The following is a 27,217-nucleotide window of genomic DNA, read 5'->3' as shown; positions in this document are numbered from 1 at the left end:
TGGGTATATCCATGTTGCTGCAAATGGCATTATTTCATTCCTTTTTATGGCTGAGTAGTATTCCATTATATATATATATGGTGTCCTTCTGTTGATGGACATTTAGGTTGCTTCGTGTCTTGGCTATTGTATATAGTGCTGCTATGAACATTGGGGTACATGTATCTTTTCGAATTAGAGTTTCCTCTGGATATGTACCCAGGAGTGGGATTGCTGGATCATATAGTAAATCTATTTTTAGTGTCTTAAGGACTCTCCATTGTGGCTGCATCAGTTTACATTCCCACCCACAGTGTAGGAGGGTTCCTGCTTCTTCATTTACCACTCACAGCTCCCAACAGCAGCCAGTGGAGAACCTTGACTCCCTGTGAAGTCCCTGACTTAGCTGAGTAGTTACGCACTAAGCATGTGAATAGGATGTTGGTCTCAAACCCTTGGGAGCTCCCTTAAAAATGCCAGAGGAGGATTGAGGGATACTGTTGTGTCCATCTCTGGAGGAATTACTGGCTGGATAGACTAAACTTTTATAAATAGCCTCAAAGTGGGAGAGCAAAATACATAAGTAGAAAACATTGATTAAAAAAAATGTAAGACCTGCTAAGCTGCCAAGGCTTGTAAGAAGGTGGTGCAAGGAGGCAGACCGGGAAGGCAAAAGGTGAAACACAATCCATTCCGTTTGTAAAATAAACTTTACATTTTCCAACAGTTCTGAATTTACAGAAAAATTGCAAAGATGACACAGAGTTTCCACATAGTCCACACCTGGTTTCCTCTGTTATTACCACCTTACGTTAGCTTGGTGCATTTTTCAAAATTAATGAACCACTATTGGTACATTATTAACTAATTAATTCCGATTTCCTTAGTTTTACTTAAAGTGCTTTTTTTCTGCCCCAAGATCCCACCCGGAATCCTACCTCGCATTTAGTGACCTTGTCTTCTTAGGCTCCTCTTGGCCATGACAGTTTCCTGGACTTTCCCTTGTTTTTTGATGGCCTTGGCAGTTTGAGAAGTCCTGGACCAGTATTTTGCAGAACACCCCTCAACTGGAATTTGTCTGTTGTTTTTCTCATGATTAGATTTTATATATATTATATTATATTATATTATATTATATTATATTATATTATATTATATTATATTATATATTATCACATGAGGTTATAGATTTGAGGGAGGAAGACCCCAGAGCAGAAGTGCCATTCACATCACCTTGTGTCAAGGGAACATACTGGACATACTTACTGACCTGGCTTATTCCTGCTGGTGCCAATCAAGGGAACATACTGGACATACTTACTGACCTGATTTATTCCTGCTGGTGCCGACCTTGCTGGGGTAGCGTTTGTCAGGTTTCTCCGCTGTCAAGTTACCTTTTCCCCATTTCCCTATGTCCTCTCGGGAGGAGGTCACTACGTGCAGGAGTAATGTTGTCCCTCCTGGAGGGAGGAGTAACTCCATCAATTCTTAGCCCTGGGCTGTCTCGGCTGTACCACTGACCTGCCCCGGAATCTTGACATCGTATACCCATGAGGTTCCCAACAGGAGTGGAAAAGTTTTCTTTCTTCTGCTCTGAGAAGACTGTTAAAAAAAAAAAGTCAAACGGTTATAAAACCGCAGTAAAATAACGGGTCCCCAGAGTGTCCCTCCTCCTCTGTGATTGCGTGGCCAGCGCTGAGCTGTGTGTCCAGAGCCCCTGAAATGACCTGCTCTCCCGTGAATGCCCCAGATGCACCTGGGGATTTATGAGTGGGTCCCAGCTCTGGGGAGAACGCCACCAAGAATTTTTCCACTCTGTGATGAAAGGAAAGGCTCTTCTGGGCTGGGCTGTGGAGTGACAGGCAAAAGAGACTTGGAAAAAAACAAGAGCTGGCTACTACCTGCAAAGGTTATTTTTACTGCACCGGCCTGGTCATCTATTAAAATACTGTCATTGCCAAAGTGCTGTCCGGCCCTTGGGAGACATCATGGGTGCTTTTCATCCTGGAACTCGCTGCTGTGCGTGCCTCAAGGAGCTGAGCGAGAGCCTGGCCAAGGTCAGGCAGTCCCTGCCAGCGGAGGTGCTAAGGGCCAAGATTTGTTCATTGCATCATGCTGCTTCGCTGTCCGGGCCACGCACTCCACCCCGACTCCGGCCCCTGGGTTGCAGGACGACAGCGCTCGGGGTTGCTCCAGCCTTGAGCTGCCCGCAGACTCTCAGACCTGAGATGCAAGTTCCCTGCTGAGGTCACGTGCCCTGTGCATGGATCCATTGCGACTGGACAGAAAATATTCTCTGACAGCCATCTGTGGCCAGGTTCAGAGCTGAGCGAGACTTCTGCCTTTTTGCATCCTGAATTGAAAAGATGTCTAGTAAGATGTTGCCCTCCGAGTGGCTACTTGAAATTAGCTTCCAGACTCTCCCAAATGCTCGCTGCGGGCTTCCCAGCCTCTTCCAGAGAGACGGCAGAGTGGTGCTGGGGCGACCGAGGGCTGTGCAGGCAGACAAGGCCGGGCTGGAACCCTGTCCAAAGGGCGACAGCACTCACTCGCCGCCTCAGTTTCTCTAATGGCGGGAGGGGATGAAGTGAAGCGATGTCTTCAAAATGTCTGAAAAATAGTGGATTGCCAACAATACAGTGAGCGAATGGTGAAGAATACATGTCCTCTTCTGACACAGAGGTCCAGCTCTTGATTCTTAAAGAACAGAATGATTCCACATTTCCACCACATTTTTAAGACAGTCTTCACTGTTTTAGAGCAGTTTTAGGCTCATAGCAAAATCGAGAGGAAGGTATGGAGATTTCCCATATACCCTCTGTCTGCACACGTTTACAGCCTCTCCCGTTGTCTGCATCACTCACTGGAGTGGTATGTTTGTTACCAAGGATGGACCTACACTGACACATCATGGGTGATCACCCAAAGTCCATGGCTTACCTTAGGGTTCACTCTTGGTGTTGTACATTCTATGGGTTTGGGTAAAAATATAATGACATGTAGCCACCATTATAATGTCATACACAGTATTTCCACTGCCCTAAAAATCTTCTGTGTTCTATTCATCTCCCCCTGCCCAACCCCCAGCAACCGCTGATCCTTCTACTGTCTCCAAGGTCTTTTCTAGAACGTCATCTAGCTGGAATCGTATGGTATGCAGCCTTTCCAGATTGGCTTCTGGCTTCTTTCACTTAAGAATATGCATTTAAAGTTTTTCCATGCCTTTTCATGGCTTGATTGCTCATTTCTCTTTTTTCTTTTAGCACCAAATGGTATTCCATTGTCTGGATGTACCACCATTTATTTATCCATTCACCCACTGAAAGACATCTTGATTGCTTCCAAGTTTTGGCAAATTGTGAATAAAGTTGCTTTAAATATCACGTGCAGGTTTTGTTTGGATGTAAGTGTTCAACTCTGGGTAAACACCGAGGACCACGATGGCTGGATTGCATGGTAAGGGTATCTTCAGTTTTGTAAGAAGCCACCAACCTGTCATACAAAGTGGCTGAACCATAATTTTTTATTGAAGTACAGTTGACTTACGATATTATATTAGTTTCAGGTGTACAACATTGTGATTTGATATTTTTATAGATTATACTCCATATAAAGTTATTATAAAATATTAGCTGTATTCCCTATGTCGTACATTATACCCCTGTATCTTATCCATTTTATACATTGTAGTTTGTACCTCTTAATTCCCTACCCCTATCTTACCCTTCCCCACTTCCCTCTCCCCACCGTTAACCATTTGTTTGTTCTCTATCTGTGAGTCTATTTCTGTTTTGCTGTTTGTTTTATTTTTTAGATTCCACATATAAGTGAAAACATACAGTATTTGTCCTTTTCTGTCTGACTTAATTCACTAAGAATAATACCTTCCAGGCCCATCCATGTTGTTGCAAATGGCAAAATTCCATTCCTTTTTATGGTTGAGTAATATTCCATTGTATATGTGTACCACATCTTCTTTATCCATTTATCTGTTGATGGACATTCAGGTTGCATCCATATCTTGGCTATTGTAAATAATGCTGCTATGCATATTGGGGTGCGTATATCTTTTTGAATTCTTTGTTTGTTCTCTTTGGATGTATACCCTGAGTGGAATTGCTGAATCATACTGTATTTCTAGTTTTAATTTTCTGAGGAGTGGCTGTACCATTTTGCCTTCCCACTAGCAATGTATGAGAGTTCCTGTTGCTCCACATCCTTGTCAGCATTTAGTGTTGTCAGCGCTCTGAATTTTAGCCATTCTAGTAGGTGTGTAGTAGTATCTCATTGTTTTAAACCACTACTTAAAAAAAAATACGTTTCAACAGATTATTGATCTGGTTTAAAAGATCCCAGACTTTCCCCAAACCTGAACATGGTAATTTACCACCTTAAGTTAGACCTTAAACCATGGTTCTGCTTTGGATTTTCACTTTTAAAAAGTGTTTGAAGCATTTTATTTTATGAAAGAACCATCAAAGTCCTGTGCAATGTTCTGTGGATATTTAGGTATGCCTATGCTCTTCATATCGTGAATATATTTAAAAGTTAGCCAATCTGAACAGCTGAAAACCTTTTTTTATCAAGTGGCTTAACAGCTGTGTGGAAACATTCCTTTCCTAAGGAACTGGTATGCCCTATCCCCAATATGAATCTGGTCATATGTCTTTTTTCCTAATTAAATCACTTGAATCTTCCCTCCACCTCAAACTCCACTATTATAAAGTTTAATATCTTGCTTTTGAATTTTCCAGAGACCCCAGGGCCTTAGTCCTGCTTCTGAAACAGATGCGGGGAGAACCCGCCAACAGCCCTCTATTGCACTTGCGTCTCTGCACCACAAGGGGCACTGTTGAGCACCAGTCCTGCACAGCCCTGTGGACACTGTGAGGTGGTCCTTGCTCTTCCGAATCTGCTGTTTCTGCAGTGCTGTCCTGCCCTTGGGCTCCAACGTTGGCCCTCTTGGCTCATGTTCAGACATGATTCCTCCAGATGAGACTCTGAGCAGCTTCCACCAGCTTTTACGTGTTGAACCTGAAACATTCACCTCCTGGCCTCCCGTGTTTTTCTTGGTAAGCATTATGGGCTGGGCGTTTCTGTCCTCCCCTCCCTCTAAATGTATATGTTGAAGCCTTGCCCCCCAGCATGACTGTATTTGGAGACAGGGCCCTTATGGAAGTAATGAGGGTTAGGCTGGGCACCGTTGAATTGGTGTCCCATGGAACTGGTGTCCTCACAGGAAGAGAAACCACAGAGCTTGTGAGCTGATCTCTCTCTCTGCCACATGAGGACACGGCGAGAAGGTGGCCGTCGGGGGCCAGGCAGAGAGATCTCACCAGAACCTGACCAGGCTAGCATGCTGACCTTGGACTTCCAGCCTCCAGAACGTGAGCAAAAGAAATTTCTGTGGTTTAAGCTGGCCAGTCCATGGTATTTTCTAATTGCAGCCGAAGCAGACAAATACAGTTAGTTTCTCTGTGGGGTCCTCCATCCACATCCATCTTTCCAAAATACTTTATTTTTTTTTAAATGGAGGTACCAGGGATTGAACCTAGGATGTCATGCTTGCTAATAAGCACGTGCTCTACCACTGAGCTGTGCCCTCCCTCCCCTTCCAATATACTTTGATCAGGGTCACTCTGGTCCTGCCTGGCAAGGCCACTGGGGAGGGAATTCTGGGGTACAGAGCACCCAGGGCCTGGTCTCCAAGTTGGCAGGACGTAGGAGCCAGATAGGCACATCCCTCGCCGTGTGGGGAGGCGCACGGTCAGAGGAGGGCCGGAGCAGGGGCCTCTAAAGTGTGTGCCTGGGGCAGGGGTCCTTTTTGCCTTTTTGCTCAGGTCTGGAGCCAGGCCACCTGGGGTCAATCACGGCGCTGCCACCCACTGACTGTTATTGACTCTCTTGGAGCCTTACTGGCCTCACCTGGAAGATGGGGTAAGCCCTGTACTCTGCTTCTGGAAGCTCAAGGAGCCTGAGTAGCAATCTGTTTGCCTGGGTGTCTATTCATTGCCCAGGCTCGTGGGGGTCACCCAGGCTGTGCCAGCTCCACGCAGGGCAGCGGCCCCACAGAGGGGGAGGCGCCTGTGGTCCTCAGCACGTCAGCATCTCAGCCCGTGTCCACACTCAGCCCTGCGACTAAAGAGTGATGCGATCCTTGGGCACCTTACTTAACCTCTAGCCTCTGTTTCTTCAGTTGTAAAATGAAAATCAGACCACTGACTGATCAGGTGGTTTTGAGGGTGAAATGGATGAGGGCTCGGCAAGCAGTGCGTGCAGGATGGATGCGTGCTCTGTTCCTGCCTTCTCCCGCAGAGACGTTTCCCCTCAGGCTCTCGTTTCTACACCCACTTGTAGAGCCGTTCAGCAAACAGGCATGTTGCACTTGGGGTGTTGGGGTGTGCTTGGTGCTGGCAAAAGAAGGGGAAGCAGAGCCTGAGAGCTGCGGAGGCTGACCCCGGGGCAGGCAGAAGTGACTTTCCAGTGCGGAGCAGGGTGAAACCCAGGGTTTGGAGCCAGACTTGGATTCTGATTCCCTTCGTCTCTCCAGATTTATGGTTCAGGGCTGGTCATTTTACTGAGACTCGGCTTCTTTGTCAGTGGTGGGACCAATCACATTGCAGGGTGAGGGTGTTCACGAGATGCTGTCTGTAAGGCACCTAGGATGTGTGCTCAGCCGGGGATGCTGACAGGCAGATGTTGGCTCTGGGGAGGGGCGGGGTGATGCCGGGCCCAGCTGGGGAGGTGAGACACAAGCTGGGGACACAGCACCCCGCTTGTGCCCTGCCTGGCCGAGGGTCTTTCGTGGCCTGCCTGGTCCCTGGGCTTAGGTTTTATTTCCATCAAACCAGGCTGCCACCCTCTAGCTGACCTCCTTCGAGGCTGGTGGCACCCGGGGCCCGCCGGCAGCGAGTGTTTACCTACACCACCTCCGTCTGTTTATAGCGGTGGCACCAATGAGCCCAACACTGTGGTTGGGCCTGGGTGGCTGCCCCACAAAAACAGCTTTCAGGCCACACTTGGCTGGAAAACTGGGGGCAAAAACAGGGCAAGATAGGAGGCAAGGTCAGGCCAGGATCTGGTTCAAGCTGAGAGTGAAACAGGCAGGAAAAATCACAATGATGGTTTTTTAAGTCCTTACAACATTACCAGTCTGTCCTCAGTCTTCATGTGCATCGTCTCAGTAATTTACTCCACACGGAGGAGGAAACAGGCTGAGAAACCTGTCCTGGGCTGCTCAGCTACTCTTTAGGGGAGCTGAGATTTGAGGCCTGATCTCTCTGAAGTCAGAAGTCTGTGCTATCTCCAGCTTGGTTATTTTGCCTCCCCGGGCAAAACTCACATGACTAGTTTCTGTTGAAAGGTTTTCTCTAGTCCTCAAGGCAATTTTACAGAAGAGGAGACTGATGTTCAGAGAGGACCAGCCACTTGCCCTTGGTCGCACAGGTAGGAAGTTAACACAGCTGGGGCACATCACTCAGTTCCTCCAAATTGTGAGAGAAGGAGCCTGGCAGGCGGGCCAGGAAGATCTCTTCTGATGGAAACGTTTCCTGTGGGAAAACGCCGCGTAGTGTTTCCCTCCTGACCTGTCGCACGGGGGAGTCTCGCTGGGTCCCTCTCCTGGAGCATCCCCCATCTCGCTTCGGCTCTCTGATAACCGCAGCTGGGTTGAGTGATGACTGATTGCTGCTCACTGGGTGTTACCTTATTAATCCCCTCAACAGCTCCTTAAAGTAGGACCCACCATTCCCTGGTGAGGAAATGGAGTCTCAGAGAGTTAGGAGGACTTGCCTCTGGTCACCTGGCTCCTGAGGGGTCCACGCAGTGCATTAACCAGGTGGGTTTCACCCCAGAGCCCAGACCGGTCGCCACTGCCTCCTCCTTCCGGCACCCCCTCCAGTCTGCAGAGGACCCTCCTTCCCCCTCACTCCCCAGCTCTCCTCTCCTCTCTCCTACGCTGCGTCCACCCCACACTTCCCAGCTTCCCAGCTCTCCTTTCCCTTCCCCTCCAGCTTTTGAATCCTGCTCTTGTTCCACGCCTTGAGCTGGGCTCCCTGGTCCTCCTGCAGAAGACAAACCCTTGCCCTGGCTCTACTGCCCTCAGGCCGGCCGGCAACCAGGTGACTTCACAGCCTTGGGCTTCAGTTTTCCCCTCTGTTAAGTGGGGGGATGGTGGTTGCTCTGCATCCTGGGGTGTTTTGATAGTCAAATGAGTCATCAGCAACAACAAAGCCTACTGCTTCCGTTGCTACTTGGACCAATAACAGTATTTAATGAGCACTTACTACGTGCCCTGCATGGACCGGTGCTCAGCAGGCACCATCTCATTTGGCAAATGATGGAAAGGGGTGAATTCAGTGAGGTGAGTGTTTCAGAGGTTCCTCTTGGTTGCTGCTTCCTCCCCTGTTCCTATTCCTTTCCTAGTTCCGTCCAGTCCCTTTCCTATCCCCTCAGAGCCTGGCCGGGAGCGGGGTGCCGTGTCTCAGAGCCCATGGAACAAGAAAGCTGCTGGATAACTGAGGTCTCGGGTGAATGAGGAGACCCTGGCCCTCGAGGGTGTGGCTGTGTCACTCCTCACGGATGGATGTGTTAGTGGATAGTGGGACCCCCACATTGCTCCAGGACTTAGCTCTGCTCTGCTTCACGTGTGCCTCCTGCTGTCCATCTTTCTCCCTCTCTTCCTCTGCCTCAGGCAGGAGAGGCCTGCGTCTTCTTGGAGTGACAAGTTCCAAGGCTTGAGTGTGGCACAGGGAAGCAGGCGGAGCTGCCTTCTTAGAGCTGGCTTCGGTTCAAGGCTGTGCCATCTGAGAACTGGCTGGGGCAAACACAGCCCCGGTGTGGTCCAGCTCGGCTCCCTGGAGTTCTGTGTCAGGGTGTGAGGTCGTTGGGGGCTCTGCTGATCATACAAGGCCACTTTACCAGCGTCAACTGTGCAAACCTCTCCCCGGGGACGGGTAAGGAGGCGGGAGGCTGGGCCAAGGCAGGAGAGAAGTGGTCCTGGATCTCCAGGTCACGTGGGACTCGTTTTACAACTGCAAACCACAAGATGTTCCCCGGGCAGACTTAACGAGGGGAAATGGAATGACGTGACACAATAGTCCTTTTATGGAGATTTCATCCCATAATGTTCTCTGTGTTTTCATCCACCCTTGCCAGGCGTTTATGGAGAGATTTGTGCTTGGAATGGAAACCAGTAAAATTCTAGCTTATTAATAACTTATGGAATATAAATAAGTTTCTGTTAGTTCCCACAGCCTGTGGACTTCCACCAGATGTGGTGGGTATGTTCCAGGTGGTCTAAACTGGGTGATGAGGCATAAGCCCTGGGCAGGCATCACAAAGATGGGCAAATAGTTAAACAAGGTCCTGCAGAATAGCACAGGGGACTATATTCAATATCTTGGGATAACCTATAATGAAAAAGAATATGGAAAGGAATGTATGTATATATATAACTGAATCACTATGCGGTACGCTGGAAACTAACACAACATTGTAAATAGACTATACTTCAATTAAAAGAAAAGAAAGACGGGCAGCCTGCCACCCATATGGATGACACTGAACCACAGTAAGGGGACCCAAAAAGCAGATGGGGCAGGTGGGGACGATGAGACAGTGTTAACAGAGGAAAACAAAGCGCTCGCTGGACCCCAGAGCCTGCTCTCTGCTGTACCACACCATCCAGGAGGTGACCCCACTGTCTGCTCCTGTAGACAAGCCTGAAGCCACCGGCTCCACTGGGCAGGGGCTGTCACGTGGTGTGGATTCGCTTCACTACTTCAGTCATTGCACCTCTTCATTGTCACCACCCCTGTGCTGTTCCTTCTCAAGAAGGAGTTGTTAGCTCATACTGTAGGACCTTGAAGTAGGGGTCAGGTCAAAGATCTGCAAATAGCCACGGAACCACCAGGTGGGGCTGAGTAAGGTAAGCATCCATGGAGATGGGAGAATGGGGGCAGAAGACCAGAGTGCGGTGTCGGAGCCAGAACGCGGTGAAGGGCATCTGGGGGGTTTGAGGTGGTGACAGCGACGGGAGGTGGGTTCTGAATAGCGGTACTGATCCAATGCTAATGGAAGAACGGTAGAAAAATAATTGCAGTTGAAGGAAGGAAACTAGAATGAACCCCGAGAAGACCTGGGAGCTGTGGCACACCTTGCACCTTTGATTTTTAAATACCGGCCAAAGGCATCTGGGCTCCTTGGGAAAGCAGTAGATTCCAAGGTGGGTGGTAGGGAAAGCACGCGGTGAGCCTGGGGCATCTCCGTGTGCCGGAAAGTAAGGAAGTGCCCAAAGAGAGATGGACACAAAGCCAACTTCACAGAAGTGAAGGGCCGCCCACTGGCCGCATCTGGGACAATCTGAGCATCCAAATGGCTGTCATCACAGTGATACTTGGTTCACCTGGGAAACATCCATAGGTGTGAACACTGGACGAAGAGCAGAATATTTACAAAGTCCTAAAGTACCTCCCCACACGATATGAATTAATTACAAAGGGACAACACAGGAATCTGGCAGACACGTCTTTAATCAAGTGATCCAGGTGAATGTCACCAGCAAAGGGACAAATCTCCATCGTGTGTCTGACAGGAGGCCATGAAAAGAACGTGGCACTACTTCTGAGATACTCCCGCCAAAGGTACAGAATCTGAATCTAACCATGAGGCATCGTCAGACAAACCCAGCTTAAGGACCGCGCTGCGAAAGATCTGACCTGTAGTCTTCAGAGAGAACTATTCGAGGTTGACGGAGACCCAAGAGCTGTGACCACTAAAGGTAGCCTGTGATTCTGAATGGAATCCTTTCGCTGGGAGGGATAGAATGGGGACAACTGGCAAAACTTCAGGCCTGCGGATTAACAGAAGTGATGTTTTAATGTTAATTTCCTTATGCTCTTACTGGGGCTGTGGAGGAGATTGTCCTCATCTGCAGGACGTACATGTTAAAGTGCTTGGGGGTGAAGGGGCATCAGGTCAACAACTGCCCTCAAACGGTTCAGGAAAAAGAGTTATTTGCACTATTCTTGCAACTCTTCTGTAAGTTTGAAATTATTTCTAAAGGAAAAGACAAAAAAAGTTAAAACAAAAAGTCATTAAACATCTGCTAAGGTCAGGCATCTTTGTTGAGTGTTGTGGTTCAAAGCTCATCTTTGCAAAATGTGCTGTGTAAATGCTTTGGAATAATACTCTTAAAAAAGGACAGAATTTTAAAAAATGTTTTAATATTATTTATTTTTAATTTTTTAAACACCTTGATTGTGGAATGGTTCCTGTACCGTAAACTACACATATTTCAGATGTACAATTTGATGAATTCTGACAGATGTACACACCCATGAGACCAGCACCACAATCAAGACGGCTCACATTTCCATCACTCCCCAAAAAGGTGCAATTTTCAAATTCCCAGTTTACCCCTTCCCACCGCCTTTACCCGCTGGTAACCATAAGTTTGTTCTCTATGTCTGTGAGTCTGTTTCTGTTTTGTAGAGAAGTTCATTTGTGTAAAAAGGACAGAAGTTCTGATGTGCGCTACAGCACGGAAGAGCCTTGAGGACGTTTTGCTAAGTGAATTAAGCCGGTCACGAAAGGACGGATACTGTATGGTTCCGCTTCTGTGAGGTTCCTAGAGGAGCCAAACAGAGACAGAAAATACAACGGTGGTTGACAGGGGCGAGGGGAAGAGATGGGAGCGGGTGAGCGTTTAATGGGTACAGAGTTTCAACTGGGGAAGATGAAAATTCTGGGGACGGATGGTGGTGATGTCTGCATACCAATATGAATTACTTAATGCCACTGAAAAGATGGTTGAGATCGTAAATTTTATGGTATGTGTATTTTTCCACAATAAAGTAATTGGAGGGGGAGAAAAAAAAAGCTCGGCTTTGGAGCTGAACAGATTCTCAGCTCAGACACTTGCCATGGCCCTTCCCGAAATCACGGGTGTTTGGTGTAAGAGGGCACACTGCGGTAGCCTTCTATCTGGTTCTCCTCTCCTTCTGGGCACGTGAGTGGCTTATACCGTCTGTCCCTTTGCAGCGAGGGAAGGGCACGTGCCTGGTTCTGGCCAATGGGCTGTGAGCGAGAGTGACAGGTGTCACTCACAGGCCAAATCATTCCGTCCCTCGGTGAGACCTCCCGCCTCCCTCCTCTTCTGCTGAGCTCCAGTAGAAGAGGTCTTGGGGTTAAGCCCAAAGCTTAAAGCAGCCAGAGCACTAAATTGCTGCAGGAGGAGCAGTCGCCCGGGAGCATCGCCGGGATCGCAGCCGTGCTGTGCAAGTGGGAAACTTGTCAGGCGGGTGAGATTTGGGTGTTTGCTTTCATCGCTCACCGCAGCAGGAACCTAACCCACCGACACAAATGCAGCTGCAGGGCCAGGTGGCAGTCAGCATCCAAAGCCTGAGCCTTTACCCGGCGCACCGTCTGTGAGCTCATATGCCTGTCGTGGGGACGGCCGTGCTGTTAAGACCCCAGGCCAGGCTGAATCTGATAGCCTCCCCCTGCCCTGACCCCCGTCCTGCCCCCACACCCCCACCCCACCCAAATTGCCTTTATAGAGACTCAAATGGGCTGTTTTCGAAGTGCTGGATAAACCTTGCCACGTTCGGCCTCTCTGGTCATTGTTTAACTTCTACCATATTCAATCTATTGCTCCTGTAGGAGACAGAAAATAATTTCCCCTCTACTTTTCTGAGTTCTTAAGCTGCGGCTCCTATAGTAAAAGATTAACAAGAGAAAAAGAAGTTTATGACCATGTATACCTCGTGGATACGTGAGAGATACTTAGGGAAAAAATCAGTTACTCCCTGAGGTGGCTTAGAATTCAAGCTTTAAATACCATCTTGATAGGGAGACGGGGAAGAGGATGTAGGCCTCGGAGGGGAGAGAAAATGGTTTTTAGGAAAGGTGAATGGGCACTTCCGGGAGGTGTGCGTGTGTGATGAGAGTCAGCCGCTAAGCTCCTCCCCTGCGGTGAGAGTCAGTCTTCTCTGGTCGGTGAAACCCCAGGGAGGGGAATCTGACGACTGAGTCCCTTTGGGAGGAGTTCAGAGAAAGCCTCTCCCTGCGTTTGTTGTTTTCTAAGCACCAACAGCTCACAGTAATCCAGGTGCCAGAGCAGCTTATTTCGGGGCGGTGTTCCCTCAGCTCCCGTGGTCATATATTGGGGTAGTGTATTCCGCTAGCCCGCACTCTCATTTACAAAATTTTAAGCTACATACATTGATTAGCTACACAGACAGGCCATCGTCTGGCCTGGGCTTGGGGAGACTGCCAGTTGGGGTGCCCCCGGGAGGCTTCCAAGGGCACTGGGTGCTGGTTTCCCAGTCTGCTTCCTCGCCGTACCTCGCGCCCACCTCTCCATTCCGTCTACATCCTGTGTGTGGCCTCCATGCATCCTCGGGTGGTTTTGTCTGGACCCTCCGACGGGGACCTGAGGGCACCTCAGGCTCCCTTTCCATCTTGAAGAGTCTAGAACCCAACTCAGGTAGCTTAAAAACTTGCTCTCTTATGGAAAAATTAAAGTTTGGAAGATTTGGCCGTCCAGCTGAAGAGATGTTTTTGAATAACCTCAAGTAATCACGAGACAGTGACTTCCTAGGGCAAGTATTTCCAACTCACATGTCTGCAGGGGCCAGCAGGGTGATGGAAATGGGTGAAGCCAGCCAGTGGCTCCTGCACGTCCCACATGGTGACAGCAGAGGAACCTGTCAGTTTGCAAACTCTGCCCTGTGACATAAGCCTGAGTGAGGGGAGAAGAGGCTGGCTGGAACTAAGGGTGTGTGCTGTTGAGGTGGAGGAGGCCAAGCTGGTTTGATTTTGGCCCACCTTTGGAATGGAGGGTGGACCCTGGAGGACTGACAAGCTTCATCTTGTTCTGTTAAGTAATAGGGAGGCAGAGCAGCAGAGAGGGTGGATGGGCAATTGTGGGTTTTGAATTCAGGAGGCTTAGGTTCAAACCTTGCTTGCCTACTTAAAAGCTGTGTAATAAGTAAGACGCTTCCTTGCACCCCCGAGTCCCGGTTTCCTCATCCGTAAGGGGGGGCTAGATCCCACCTAACAGGCTCCTGAGAATGAAGCGAAGCAGGCGCCTGGTTCACTTACTTCTTCCTTTCAAAGGTTTGTGAGGGAGGGAGATACTTGATGAAAGCAGTGTTGCAGGAAGGACGGCCAAGTGGGAGCTTGGAGACTGGAGTCAGAAAGGCTGGCTAGGTCGCAGGCGGCGTGGCCCGTTTGAGAGGATGGGTAATTATTACCGCATGGCCTTGGAGCTGAGCCCATCCCCGGTGATGAGACCGTAAAAGCTGACCTGGTTCCTCCACGGGCAAGGTGATGGACAGGGCGCAGTGCACGGTGCCAAAGCACGCTCGCCCGCGCCAGCTTTTCCTGTCTGTTTCCCACCCCAGCAGCAGCAGCCACAGGGCAGCCAAGGGAGGCAGGGCCTGGCCGCCTGCCAGCGCTGATCCAGGCGCAATTCTCACGTCCAGCCTCAGCGCCAGCCTCGGGCACAGGCCGGGCCCTGACCTTCGCCAGGACCCCACAGACCTCTCTCCTCTATCTTTAGTAACCGGTGAAGGCCTTTCTGCAGAGTTCCTGCCAAAGTTCTGAGCTGCTTAGTGAACTCACTTTCAAGACTGCTTATAGCTTTTGAAAGCTTAGGAGCTTTAAACTACATGCCGACACCTCTCAGTCAAAATGGCCAAATGCACAGTCCTTGCAAGGGACTAATGGGACAACTGGAAAAAAAAAAAAGGGGTGGGGAGAGCGAGAGACGATAGTCCTGCTCCTCAGGGGCTGTTAGAAGAGACACTGATTCTATCCACCAGACACTATGTTCACCCACTAATAAACTGTCATTACCAGTCAGCATCACCAACTTTCCAAAAAGGTTTCGTTAAGTGAAAATGATTTTTAACGTGCGTTGGAATCATCTGGAAAACTTGTTGCCCCGTCCCCAGGTCTCTGACTCGGGAGGTCTGGGGTCAGGGCTGCATTTCTAAGAATTTGAGGCTGATGGGTGACGATGTAGGTTGGGGGACGACGCTGTCGGAAGCACTCAGTCTGCCAGTGTTAATTCAGTCCTCAGCGCTAGTGGGTGATATGGGGACCCCTACGTGCCTTGATGAGTAAACAGAAACAAATTAAAGGTTAAACGGCAGAAGCAGCCTGAAAATCTGAACAAACTTCACTACAAGCCAAGAAGGAGTTTAACAGTCGTGACTGGGCGGACAGGGTGGGCTGGCAACCGCGATCAAGCACTTTGCTCATTAACTGGAAACATCCTGGGGCAACAGTCTCTGGAAGCAACTGTGGACGCTGCCCTAGGCAAAAGGACTGGACTCCAAAAATGAGCATGGGGTTCTTAAAGTCATCGTGACTCTAACTCCAAGGCCTTGATGGCTTCTCATTGGCAGCATTTGTGAATGTCTTACAGAGGTCAGTTCTGTGCTTCACGAGGCTTCTGCAAATGGCAGTGGTTTTTCCAACTACAGGGAGAGAAGCCTTGCGGTCCGGGACGACTGGTTTCTTGCTTAGGAGTGAATGCAGCAAGGCTGTTTAGGTGGCCTCACCTTCCTCAGGGAGGACGTCTCCTACCTCATCTCAGCGCACACGGTGCTTCTAGGCTCTGCTTCTAGGTGCTTCTACCTCTAGTCTATGTTGACTTTTAGTGGATTTAACAGTGATGAAAAAGAACAGTGATCCTTGGTGTCATGGCGTATTTAACATTTGGTGGAAATGAGGGTATTTCTCATCAACTGGTACACGCTTCTCTAGTAACGGAAAAGAGAGAGAACTGAGGTGGACTGAAAACTGTCTGCCAAAAAGTACACCCAACGTAAGTCAGCTGGGCACTTGGGGGCAGAAGGATGAAGCCTTCTCTGGGTCGCTCTATTCCGCCCTCTCCGGCACTGGGCTGAGGTCATGTTGGATGTGCAGGATTTTGGCCAGGCTGACAGAGGGGCTCTGCTGAGACCTCCCTCCTGGGGCAGACGCCTCTCATGGTCCTGAAGAGGGGGTACCAGTGTGAGAAGCCTCTTTGCAAAGCATGACTGGTAAGACTGGTCACCCTGTGCTTACCTTTCAGGGGAGTGAGGAGGACTAGGGGGGCCCTCCTCTGGGTGCTGAGGACCTGGTTACTGACTCCCAAACTGAAAAGTACAGCAACCTGTTTCAGCTGGAAAAAGAACACACCCTGGACGTCAACTGCCACTGCCTTGAACACGTGGCCGGCTTGCTTTAAAATGAGGGCACATGCTGCCCAAACGCCTTGCTGGATATGGCAGTGCAGGCCTCGTTTACAGGTACTGATGGTAAAGGTGGAAGTCTACGCAGGTTGAAGTTCGAGCAACAGTATCCAGAAGCAGACTCAACCAAGAACCAAAGACTCTTAGTCTGAAGTCACTTTTGATCATCCAAAGCTTGAGATGCAAAATGCCGATGGTCAGCAGTGCCTCCACCACCTGGAACTTGAGAGAAACACTTTCAGGTCTCCCCAGAACTTCTCAGTCAGAATACACATCTTCCCCGCTAAAATCCCTAGGTGACAGTTCTGCAAACTCAAGTCTGAGAAACACTGACAGCGTGTACGACCCTTAATTAAAGGCCAGCATCAGCCATGGTCCAGGGGAAGAGGGGACGCCTTGCCCGCGCCCAGCTCTACCTACAGGACGATGGCAGTCCCGGGGCAAGCCGACCAGTCCTTCTCTGCCGCTCAGTCACGTGTTGTGCACAGGAATGGCACAGGCAGGGGAAAAGGCTTGCTCTGCACACCTGGGCTCTAGGGACTCGTTGAGGCTTCGCAGTAAGAGTATCAAATGATTTTATTACAAAACTCAAGCCACTTACTGACTATTCACCTTCTAAAAACCACAAACATGAAGACAACAAACATGTCCAAGGCTCACTAGCCCCTGCAGGACAAGCAGCAGCCCTGGACAGAGAGCCTGCAAATGTTTCTCCTTTATGCCTAAGCCTGCATTTCCTCACGCATCCTGGGGTCCCACGTTTTGACACCACTTACAGGGGAAAGGAAACTGAGGCTACAAGAGTCACGTATGAGAGGGTCACAACAATCTTAAAGCCGTTTGATGCTAATGCCTGTAAACTCTAAGTCTGCAGCTCTGGGAAACAATATCAATCAAACGAGCGTCGCCGAATACCTGTCCCCGGGAACCCTGACCGTCACTGTCAGACTGCACCTTTGGGGCTGGTCACGTTCCCGCACCGCAGCTTTTGCTTACCCCCAAGCACAAACCATAAAGTCCACACAGTCTCCAAGTTCAAGTATAAAGGTTTGTTTCAGGACAACCCCAGGTTGCGGTAGTGTTTCTCAGTGTATCTGTAGTGTCTGCTGGCTGTCGTCTCCTCGAACAGGCTGTCCACACGGCAGCACGACGTGGGGGCAGGCAAGGTCAGCATCCCTACTGCCACACCTGCTCCCCGCTCTCTCTGGAAACCGCCCCACAGTCAAAGTTGAATCTGGAAGTCAGCGACGACCTTGGCCTGTCTGCATTTGAAGCTGTACTCTTACGTAGCCGAATCCAGTTCTTCACCGTCAATTCAATGGAGCCGAGGCATACTCTAAAAAGAAAAGATAATCGTATCGAAATGTTAGTTGTGTGTTCTGTTTCATTTTATGTTCCTAAAGGAGTTACAATTACCCTACAGAGAAAGACTTGAAATGAATGCTTCAAACTCCATGACGGAATTGAGGTCTTTCCCCAATACAGGCACGGGGAGCCAGTTTCTCTCCTGAACGCCCCTACCTGGGCCGGAGGCTCTTGCTCTGTTCACTCACTGATGCTTATCTGCTATCAAAATAACAGACGTCTTAGAGAATCTCACAAAAGAGAACACCTAAGCAGAACGAGGGGATGAGGCGCACCCTAATGGTCACTAACGACGGCTAAGTGCAGAGCCCACCACCGCTCACCTGGTGACCACTGCTTACGTTACTTATGTCTCCCAGCCCCTGCAAACGCATTGTTTTGTGCATCTACTGCTGATTTTTAAAACTAGATTTCAAATGTAATTAAAAAAAGGAGTGCTCACAACAGAAGGATCCCATGGAAACTGAGAGTGGTAAATTGAAATCCTTCCTAAATACAAGGAAATCCAGCAGGACCACAGCAGACGCCGAGCCCCATTTAGGATGCTGCTGTAGAAATGCGTCGCTTGATTTTATATTCAAACTGTAGACCCGAGTTAACTCACGTCCAGGGGAGAGACTCATTTAAGCAATTTCAGAAAAACAAGAATTTGCCTTGTACACAACCACCACCCCAGCTGGTTTCTAATGAAGCATCTCTTCATAGCTTAAATGGTTAGCTCTTCTGGCACAGAAAGTCATACCGACACAGGAAAATGCTACTAATTGGTTCTCGGTAAAAAACGACTCATAACAAAATGCAGCCCATTTGCAGTAAATACTTTCCTGAATAAATAAGACCCATGATCCTCAGTAGCGGCTTACCCCTCTTCTACCCATTTTCTACATCTATAAGCCAGAGAGCAAGGCTCCCGGATGGCAGACGGGATACCGGACCTTAGGAGGCATCCTGGGCTGGAGCTGCGGGGTCCTGGCTCTCGGGCTCCGGTGGGGGAGCTGGCACGGCTTCTTTTTTCTTGGCCGCCAGGAACTCATGAATTGCTCGTTCTATCTGCGGCCTGAAGATGTGGTTTAGTTTGGGATCCACCACCTGACAAATAATTCTGTCCACTCCAGCTTCCAGCATCCCTGACCTTGAGGAGACAAACAGATTGCCCCATTATTCAGCCTCCAAGTGTCATGTGAGAGCCCAGTAAATATCCACCTGGTCAAAGGTACAGCCCCTTGAGGGAGTTCTTTCAAAGTGTCATCCACATACCGCACAGAGTTCAAGCCATTGTATCTTTAGAGGGTAAGTCACGACCAGCAGCTATCAGTATTCCTAATTCACGGTCTCATCCACTCCCACCTCAACCTTGTACAGAAGAACCAAACAAAACTGTCCCAAAGACAAAGAGTAAGTAATGATGTGGCAGGAAAGAACCAACTGCTTGGGTGGAGCTGAACACCTCGATCACACTGTCAAAGCCAGCAAGCCTCCTGCTTGTCTCCACTCCCTTCAATGTCTATTTTCTCATGAGTCAAAGCAGGGGAAGCAGCTTCCAACAGCAGCCTGGCTTCTACCCACTAAATCTTGCACAACACAGATCTGTCAGAGCTGGGAATGTTTGCGGCATCGCCAGCAATTCAACAAGGCCTTCTGCTGTGGTTGTTACTCGTGACACATACAAGGTAACCTGGAAGCAAACAAGTAAATAGACATGAAACAGACTGGCTCTGAGTTCCTACGGGGCTAAGATACACCCCCAGTCCTTTTTGTAGTAGAGCAGAAGTGAGTCAAAATGTCTATATTCAAACACCGGGGGCGTGTAGTGAGGAAGGTGATGGTCATGGGAAACAACTCACATTTGAAGAGTTTGGAAAACAGTCCACGCAGGGTTAGACTGAGTTTTTCTTCTCGAAGGACTAACATATTCAAATACATCACAAGCAGGGTGGACAGGTTTTACTTACTTTCCTTTAGACCTGCGTTCTCAGGCCAGGCAAGATTTTGCTTGGGTAAAAATAGGTCCTGTAGTAATGGGGCAAGTGCTGTGTCAGGGTAGAGCCAAGGAGGCAACTGTGTGAACACACACAGTCACGAGTGAGATGAGAAACAGGCCCTGAACGGGTTAGGCTGAGTCATGAATTAAGTGCTCCCTACACCTGGCCTAGATGAAAACAGTCTGCCATCGGAGTGCAGGGGCGCTTTAAGGCAGACCCCAACAGACAGTCTGCGCCCTTAGAGAAGAGAGCCGTGGAACCCAGAGGTCGGGAGCAGGCGCTGGGTCAGTAGGAAAGCAAAGCCACCCCTCCTCAGTCACAAGTCAGTGGCTTTCCACCTACAGCCCCCACTTCCGAGTCAGGTTCACAGGTCTGTACTGGAGGCGAGAGCCTGGTCAGGGACAACGAAGTACCAAGGGTGGGGCTCCCTTTCCTGGAGATTTTAAAAGTGTTTGGAGGAAACAAGAAATCTTGTCAGGAGTCTAAAACAAAAGATGAAATGAAAACATAGCATGTAGTTAAAAGACTTGTCGGTCAAAATTAGGTCTAGCAGTAGAGCCGGGTTCCCCGCGGGGCCCTCCACGCCGCAGGCCTGGGACACGGCTCTGGGCCTGACCGGCCATGCTGGCCAGCCAGTGCTGAGGGCGGCGGTGCTTCATTGCAGGGTAAGGAGCAAATCTTCATTTTAAAACTTCATTAGGATTTGCCTCAAATTCAAAATGTGAGCGAGAATCACAGAGAAACGTCCCAGTGTTACACCCAAAGTTGTGTTTTCAGATTAAATACATTCCAGATCAAATCAAAGAGCGGGAGATGTTTACTTAGGTGGTAAAACTATGGGAAGAAAAAGGATGACCATCCAAGTCAGGAGTATGGGAAACTTCTGAGAGGAGGAAGATGTCCCCAAAAAGGAGGGAGGCGGGGCCGAGTGTTTTGCAGGGTGCTGGTAATGTTCTGTTTCTAAACCTGGGCAGTGACTACGCGATGCTCTGCTAACCCGTGATGCTTGCTTCTGTTTTATGCACTTTTCTGTGTCTGATTTTCTATTAAAGGCATATAAAGAGGAGTGCCACACGCACACTTCAAGAATGACATTGATGCCCGTGAGAAATTAACAGTAATACTGACAATCTTCATACTGTTAATGGCATCTTTGCAAATATTTAAAACAGCCTGCGTTTTTAATTTATTTTCTTAATATGCTTAATAATCTTTTTAGAAGGTAGGGTTAAAAAAAAAAAGCTTTCATCTAATCTGTTAAGCTGTCAAACAGGTTTTTTGTAAGAATTAGCAGTAACACACCTAAGGACCAGTGCCAGACATGAAATAATTGCTCAGTAAGTGGCAGCCACTGTCCCTTTTTTATTTGTTAATTGAAGTATAGTCAGTTTACAATGTTGTGTCAATTTCTGGTGTACAGCACAGTGATTCAGTCATACGTATACGTACATATATTCGTTTTCATATTCTTTTTCACTATAGGTTACTACCAGATACTGAATATGGTTCCCTGTGCTGTACAATAGAAACTTGCTTATGTTGTCCCGTCTTTCTGAAGGATCCCTGTGCCACCAGTCTGCTCCCTAGAGAAACAGAAAGGCAACAGGTAATGAATCCAGAATGACAAGGCACTTTTGGTGTCATGCGTCTTTCCTAACACTAAGAGCTTTCACAAATTTTAGTTTCCTTTTAAAAGATTCAGATTTCATCAGCCATACTGAAAGCGCCAGCTTGTTAATAAACATCCTTTTCTATTTTTAAAAACTTTTTATTTTGAAATTACGTATTCATAGAAAGTTGCGAGGAAAAACACAGGGAGGGCCATGCGCTCTTCACCCAGCCACCTCTCACGTCAGCACTGTGCACAGCTGCGGTACAGTATCAAAGCCAGGGACACAAGAGGGAAAATTCTGTAACAGTGTGTGGCAATGGATGTTACCTGGTCTCACTGTGGTGATCATTTCAAAATATATACAAATACTGAATCATTATGTTTGAAACTAAGTAACTAATTATACCTGAAACCAATATTCTGTATGTCAGTTATACCTCCAAAAAAGGAGGGGTGGGGCAAAAAATAGAAAACCAGGAAAACAGCACGGGTACAGTCCTGACCTCATTTACATTTCAGTCACAGCTGCCTCATGTGCGTCTGCATGGGTAGCTCTGTCCAATTTTATCACAAGCAGCTTCTGTAACCAGCACCACAGTTAAGATACTCACCTGTACCACACCCTCTTCAAACTACCTCTTTCTAGCCACACTCACTGCCCCTCCATCCCTAAGCCCCGGCAATCACGAATCTAATCTCCGTCTCTATGTTAGTTCACGAATGTTATATAAATGGAATCGTGCACCCATCTATCTTCTTGATATTGGCTTTTTTTCACTCAGCATAATTCCCTGATGTTTCTGTTTTTAAAGAGGAAGTCTTCACAAGCTTTTAGATATTCCAGAGAGTTAGTGGATCAAGAAAGCCTGAACATAAGCACTGGTATTAAGAGCAAAAAAGTGACTCTGAACAGATTAGAAAAAGCTTATCTTAGGACACGGACTCCGTGAGCCCCTTTCACTTTTGTGCCCAGTGACACTGAGAAGCCGCTTGGATGAGCAGTGAACAGCACCTCATTAACCAAGGTTCAGTTTGCTACCATGGAGGACATACTTTACTAAGGCTTTATGCCTTCCTGAAAGCTGCCCTGACACTTTCGAGGGCCCATGTGGGTTCAGAGAATTTGTATAACTTACACAGCCTTGTGAGAATGAAGGTTCAGCTGCTTTTGCCCAAGACCCAAACATTGATATGTTGGTATAAACTCCAGCGTCCGTTCAGACTACCCTGAAAAACTTCAAAGAGCGTGGTATGTATCTTTATAATTTGGAATATCTTTTCCTGGTAGAGATGTGCACAGGAGGCCTATGTAGGTAGCAAGAATTTCTAATGAGTTCTTTGCTTACTTGAACCTTAATTTTAACAAAGGAGGGGTCTGCTGCAGCTTGTCCGTCACATTTGCTACAAAGTACCATCCACCTTAACCAGTGACTCGCATCGGCCTTCCTGCGCGTCATGCTTGTGATTGCTGCCTTTTCACTCTCAATTCTGCTTACTTACTGAACCACACTCTGCCTCAGACCATTTCGCAATTGGTTTTTGTTCATCGTAGGATTCCATTCCTGCTTGTCCAGATGGGTTGACACAAAATTATCCACTTTCTGCCTCAGGTTTTGGTAAGCTGGCTAAAATATTAAAAAGAAGGGGCAAGGTCAGAAGTTACATGCACCAAACTTTTGAAATCAGTCATTCAGAACACTGCTCTTCATAGAAATGCAGACTTTCAAGTCCTTAAATACACTTTTATCACATCCATGAAGATCACCATGCAGCACGCAGGGCAGGGATTAACGGCCAGTATGTGTGCCTACTTTATGGTGGGTGGGCACAATGCCAGATGCTTTATTAGCCCGTTTACTTTTCAAATAAATAGGACGGAGGTCCTGTTAGCTCTCTCCTATTCTCATTTAAGAGATTAGACATTTAGACTTAGAAAGAGTAAAACACCTGCCCACGTGGGTAAAATGTGGCAAAGCCAAGGTTAGACAGAGGCCCTTTTCAGATCTAAGGAAATGGGTTCTAGCTCCATTGCTTACTAGCTCTCTGACTTTCAACAAGTTAGCCAACCTCTGAGTCTCAGTTATTTCTATCTGTAAAATAAATATTACTGCCCGCTTACCTCACAGGGTGTCCTCAGCAACAAACAAAGGCTCAGGAAGGCCCTCTGCACAAAATTAAGGGCCACCCAAAGCTCAGCATGACTCACAAATGCGAACTGAAGTCAGAGCCTGTGGAACACTAGGAGAGGCTGAAGGGACACAAAAGTTAAGTCCAAAAAGAACCCCAAGAGGCATTTACTGATCTCAGATGTCCTAGACCCAAGTAGGACAAGGAGAACAAGATCAGAAGGGGACTTGATGAGCACAAAGAACGCATGTTCTGAGCCTCCAAGACCTTCTGGCACTACAAGCTGCTCTTTCCCAAACCAGGTGTAACGGTGTGCACTGCTGTTTCACACTTCACTCCTCCCTCCTCCCACTGTGGGCACAGAATACTTCCCCACCCCAGCGATGCTGTGTTTAGCAGTGTGATCTGCTCTGGCCAGTGCAGTGTTAGTGACAAAACGTCTTAAATATGGTTGTGCCGTCTGGCTTGGCTCTTGCATTCTGGTGACCTTCTATGAGGGTATGTCCTTGGCAGCCCCTGTCCCTTTGGCCTGGGACCTAGGATGAGTACACGTGCAGCAGACCACCCCAACCCGCAGCCTGGACCCAAGCCCAGGCCACCTACAGCTGAGCCACCCAGCTGAACTTCAGCTGCCTTGCAGTCCCATCAGCATGAGGACAAAGGCTTGTTATAAGCCACTGAGATGTGGTTTATTAAGTAGTGTTATTGTGGCAAAAGTTTGCTAAACGAAATTGACAAAGGAATCAGTAGACCTCCACTCTGTCAGTGGACTCTTTCTAAAGGCCATGACTCAGAAGCATAAAGACTCTCCGCTAAACCTGGAGAGAGGAGGCAGGGAGATGGGTGAGGAACAAAGTCCACAGATACCCATGTACTATCAACCTAGCAACTCCTTTTTTCTGGAAGCCATCTTCCCCTCTTCACAAGGACAGGGCAGTTGGTGCCATGTTCTCCTGGCCACAGGGGTGGGTGTCTGACCTATGTCTAGACAATGCAGACATTCCCTGAGGTTTTTTAAACTGGAGCTGAGAGTCCCTTTCTAGAGGAAGAAGCTGTAAGATGCAGTCGAGAGATACTAGCAACCAAATGGATGACTCTGCTCTGCAGTGAAAGTAAGAGTTATACAGGACAGATTATAAATCAATAAAAAATGTTAAAAAAAAAAAAAAAGAGTTATACAGGACAGACGTGAACAGCCCTCGCGGAGCACCCCTGGTTCCAAATGCATCCCTACCCCTCTGGCAGTTTGTTCATTCTATCCTTCCTTACATCCCATGAGTCAACATTCTCCCCTTTGCTTAACAGGAGTTAGATTTGTCACTTGTAACCATCAGTCCTGATACACCTTTTACTATTCAAAATCTCACCTAGTTTTTCAAAGGAACGGTTCACTGAAAAAGGACAAAGGACAACTAATGTCACCACCAATCCTTAACAGACTCTAACAATACAGAGTAATCCCTTCAGTTCATGAAGTGAGAGGACCCAGTGTGCCTGCCACTAATGTTTTACTACACTTACTGTCACTCTCTCTCCCTCTCTTCATGTATCAGTTTGTTCTAATTACTTCTATCTTGGATGCACTGCAAAGCAAATTACAAACATCAACAGTATACCTTCCCGTAAACACATACGCAGTCTGGAGTGGAGCCTAACAATATGCGTATCTAACAAGTTCTCAGGTGATGCTGATGATCCAAGGACCACACTTTGAGAACAAAGGACTCGATGAGATGCGCCTGAAAGACAAGTACCTTCAAGAATTAAAACCACGTGCTAACTACCAGAAGGAACATCTAAGGAGGTTGTAAGTGGTGAAGGCTCCAATTGCCTTTCCCCTAATGGATTCTCAATACCAATTTTAACGTATACTACATTGATTAAGCCACACAAAACCTAACGGGACGTAAGAAACATGAATGGAGAACCTGTGAAGAGAAGTTGAGAACACCCACTACCGAAAACGTGAAAGCTCTGTCAACACGTAGCTAGGACCCTTAAGTAAGGAAAATTAAACACCTCATTTCAAGGAGAGCACTTCTCCTTGAATTTTTAATCTTGGATAATAACAGTATCACTTACTATACACAGTAATCTGGTCTACATGTCAGTTTTCTACCCTAGAATACAGGCTTTAAGGGCTGGGTAGTGACTTGCTTGTTCCTTATCCACAAACTCTGCTAGTAAATGTTTAATGAGTACACGGACTAGGTCTTTTCCTCCTTTAGGGCTAGTTTTAAGCTCACAATCTTGCTGTGAGCTAGGCAAAAGATTTCCATGACAGGCTCAGAGAGGAGAAATCACCTCCCTAGATGCCCGTTCAGTAAGAGAGCCGCCTAAATCTACAACCATAGTCTCGCTAAAGAAGATTCTGAAAAGGGAGTAAATGAACATTCCAGCAACTACTGCATATCTGACACTTAACACACATGTTTTCACTAAATACGGATGAACCTTGGCAAGTACGTAAAGCGAAACGGCATTTACTAGCAGGTTGACCTATTGCATTAGGATCTCAAATAGGTACCAAATCCCTTTTAATCAATGATGGAGTACAAAATAAGGGCGCTGGTTCTACAACAATGTACCTTAATTAACTACATACTCAAGTCTGCAAATTACTGAGCTAGAGAAGAACAAATAACTTATTACAGGCTGATGATTGTGCATTCAAACCATTCATTCAAAGGCTTACTTAACCGGGCTTCCTCCAATGTTCTTAACACATTGAGATTTCTTACTGAGGGGCTTAAAGGAGTCCTATCTTGGGAAAGATGGGATCTAGGCTGTAAAATTGGTATTGGATCCCCAACTTCAGAGAAGCGACTAAGCTAAGTCGCACAGAATAGTGATGGGGCTGGAGCCGAGCCCAAGTGGGAGTCACTCAGAAACCTTCCTGTGCTGCCCCAAGCGGTCTCCCAGCTGCCAAGATTTTTAAGGTACCTTTTGTTTTTCTCTCTGCTTTGGAAAGGCGAAGGTGTAAGCCTGGCGGCCTCACGCCCAGCCCGGCCCGGCCCGGCCCCCCTGAGGTCAGGCGGCCTCAGCTACCTTGGTGTCCACGTCTGCCAGGCAGTCCCGGCGGAAGCTGTCAAACAGGCCCCGGCTCTTGAGCTGCTCCACGATGAGAGCGATGAGTTGCGGGTCGCCGGGAGGCAGTGAGGCCGGGTTGATGGGCCCGCCGCTCCCGCCGGCCCCCGTCGCGCCTGTTGCCGCCCCCGCCGAGGCCTGGCCCGCGCCGCCACCGCCCACCGCGCCGGTGCCCCCGCCGCCACCACCGTCCGCCATGGCTGCGCCCAAGGCCCGCGAAGGAGACCGAATACGGCTTCCCCTCAGGGACAGAGGACCTGGGTCGTGTGGAGGTGGCGGAGGGGCAGGAGAAGGAGGCGGCGGGGGAGGAGGAGGAGGAAGGGGGGGTGGCGGGAGCGGCGGCGGAGGTGGCCCCGGTGGCGGCGGCGGCGGCGGCGGCGGCAGCAGGCTCGGAGGCAGCGAGGGTGGTGGTAGAGGCGGCAGAAACCGCCCGGCCCACCCCGGGCGCTCTGCGAATGACGTCACCGGTGACCTTTGCATTGTGGGGCGGGAGGTTTTCCGGCCGTCAGCTCGGGCTTTCTTATAGGCAGAGGTCTGGCCGACAGAAACTACAACTCCCAGCAGGCTCCGGACTCTAGTCTCCAGTTTGCGGGGCAGCATGGGACTCGTAGGCTTAGGCCCTCATGATAGCGGCAGCCTGGGCTGGCGTTCCTCGCCCCGTTACTGCCCCCTCGCTCCAAAGCAGCACGTCGCAGAAGTGCCCGAATAAGAATCGATAGATTAACAGGTTTGTCACTTAGAGATTCTGAGTTAGTATTTCTGGGTCGGAGCTTAGGACGCTGTGGTTTTAACATGTACTCCTGTGCCCTTCTGGAACA

The 27,217-nt window shown here is 48.5% G+C and overlaps 1 protein-coding gene and 1 long non-coding RNA gene across 28 annotated transcripts in view; one reads left to right on the top strand and one right to left on the bottom strand.

The window, feature by feature from the left end:
• LOC123613430 (uncharacterized) overlaps positions 1 to 27,217 on the top strand; it is a 463,022-nt gene that overhangs the window by 291,185 nt on the left and 144,620 nt on the right. For 19 of the 27 annotated variants that reach the window (XR_012501546.1, XR_012501547.1, XR_012501544.1 and 16 more), the window contains 3 exons: positions 3,243 to 3,435; positions 4,734 to 5,051; positions 5,219 to 11,097. This is a non-coding gene — a long non-coding RNA (uncharacterized LOC123613430). Of the gene's footprint in view, positions 1 to 3,242; positions 3,436 to 4,733; positions 5,052 to 5,218; positions 11,098 to 27,217 lie in introns of those variants that run through there. The other 8 variants (XR_012501545.1, XR_012501555.1, XR_012501561.1 and 5 more) reach the window with 7 other exon arrangements.
• BOD1 (biorientation of chromosomes in cell division 1) lies at positions 16,785 to 26,818 on the bottom strand. Its single transcript, XM_074350274.1, has 4 exons — positions 26,361 to 26,818; positions 22,686 to 22,810; positions 18,527 to 18,723; positions 16,785 to 17,562 (listed from the first exon to the last, which is right to left on the bottom strand). Exons 1-3 carry the CDS (start codon positions 26,595 to 26,597, stop codon positions 18,528 to 18,530), a joined length of 558 nt encoding a protein of 185 aa, XP_074206375.1. The 5' UTR covers positions 26,598 to 26,818; the 3' UTR covers positions 16,785 to 17,562; position 18,527.

Source organism: Camelus bactrianus, chromosome 22 (genome assembly GCF_048773025.1).
Source record: "Camelus bactrianus isolate YW-2024 breed Bactrian camel chromosome 22, ASM4877302v1, whole genome shotgun sequence".
Classification (NCBI taxonomy): Eukaryota; Metazoa; Chordata; class Mammalia; order Artiodactyla; family Camelidae; genus Camelus; species Camelus bactrianus.
The sequence above is the reverse complement of the archived record's forward strand: the minus strand, read 5'-3'. Positions and strand labels throughout refer to the sequence as shown.

Bases quoted from the DNA above. Each gene is read 5' to 3' on its own strand.
- BOD1 (XM_074350274.1), bottom strand. From the start codon at position 26,597: ATGGCGGACGGTGGTGGCGGCGGGGGCACCGGCGCGGTGGGCGGTGGC. The intron at 22,811-26,360 runs GTAGCTGAGGCC...TTAATATTTTAG, and splicing joins TGGCAGACGTGGACACCAAG to CCAGCTTACCAAAACCTGAG. The intron at 18,724-22,685 runs GTAAGTAAGCAG...TGTCTCCTCAAG, and splicing joins CTGAGGCAGAGTGTGGTTCA to GTCAGGGATGCTGGAAGCTG.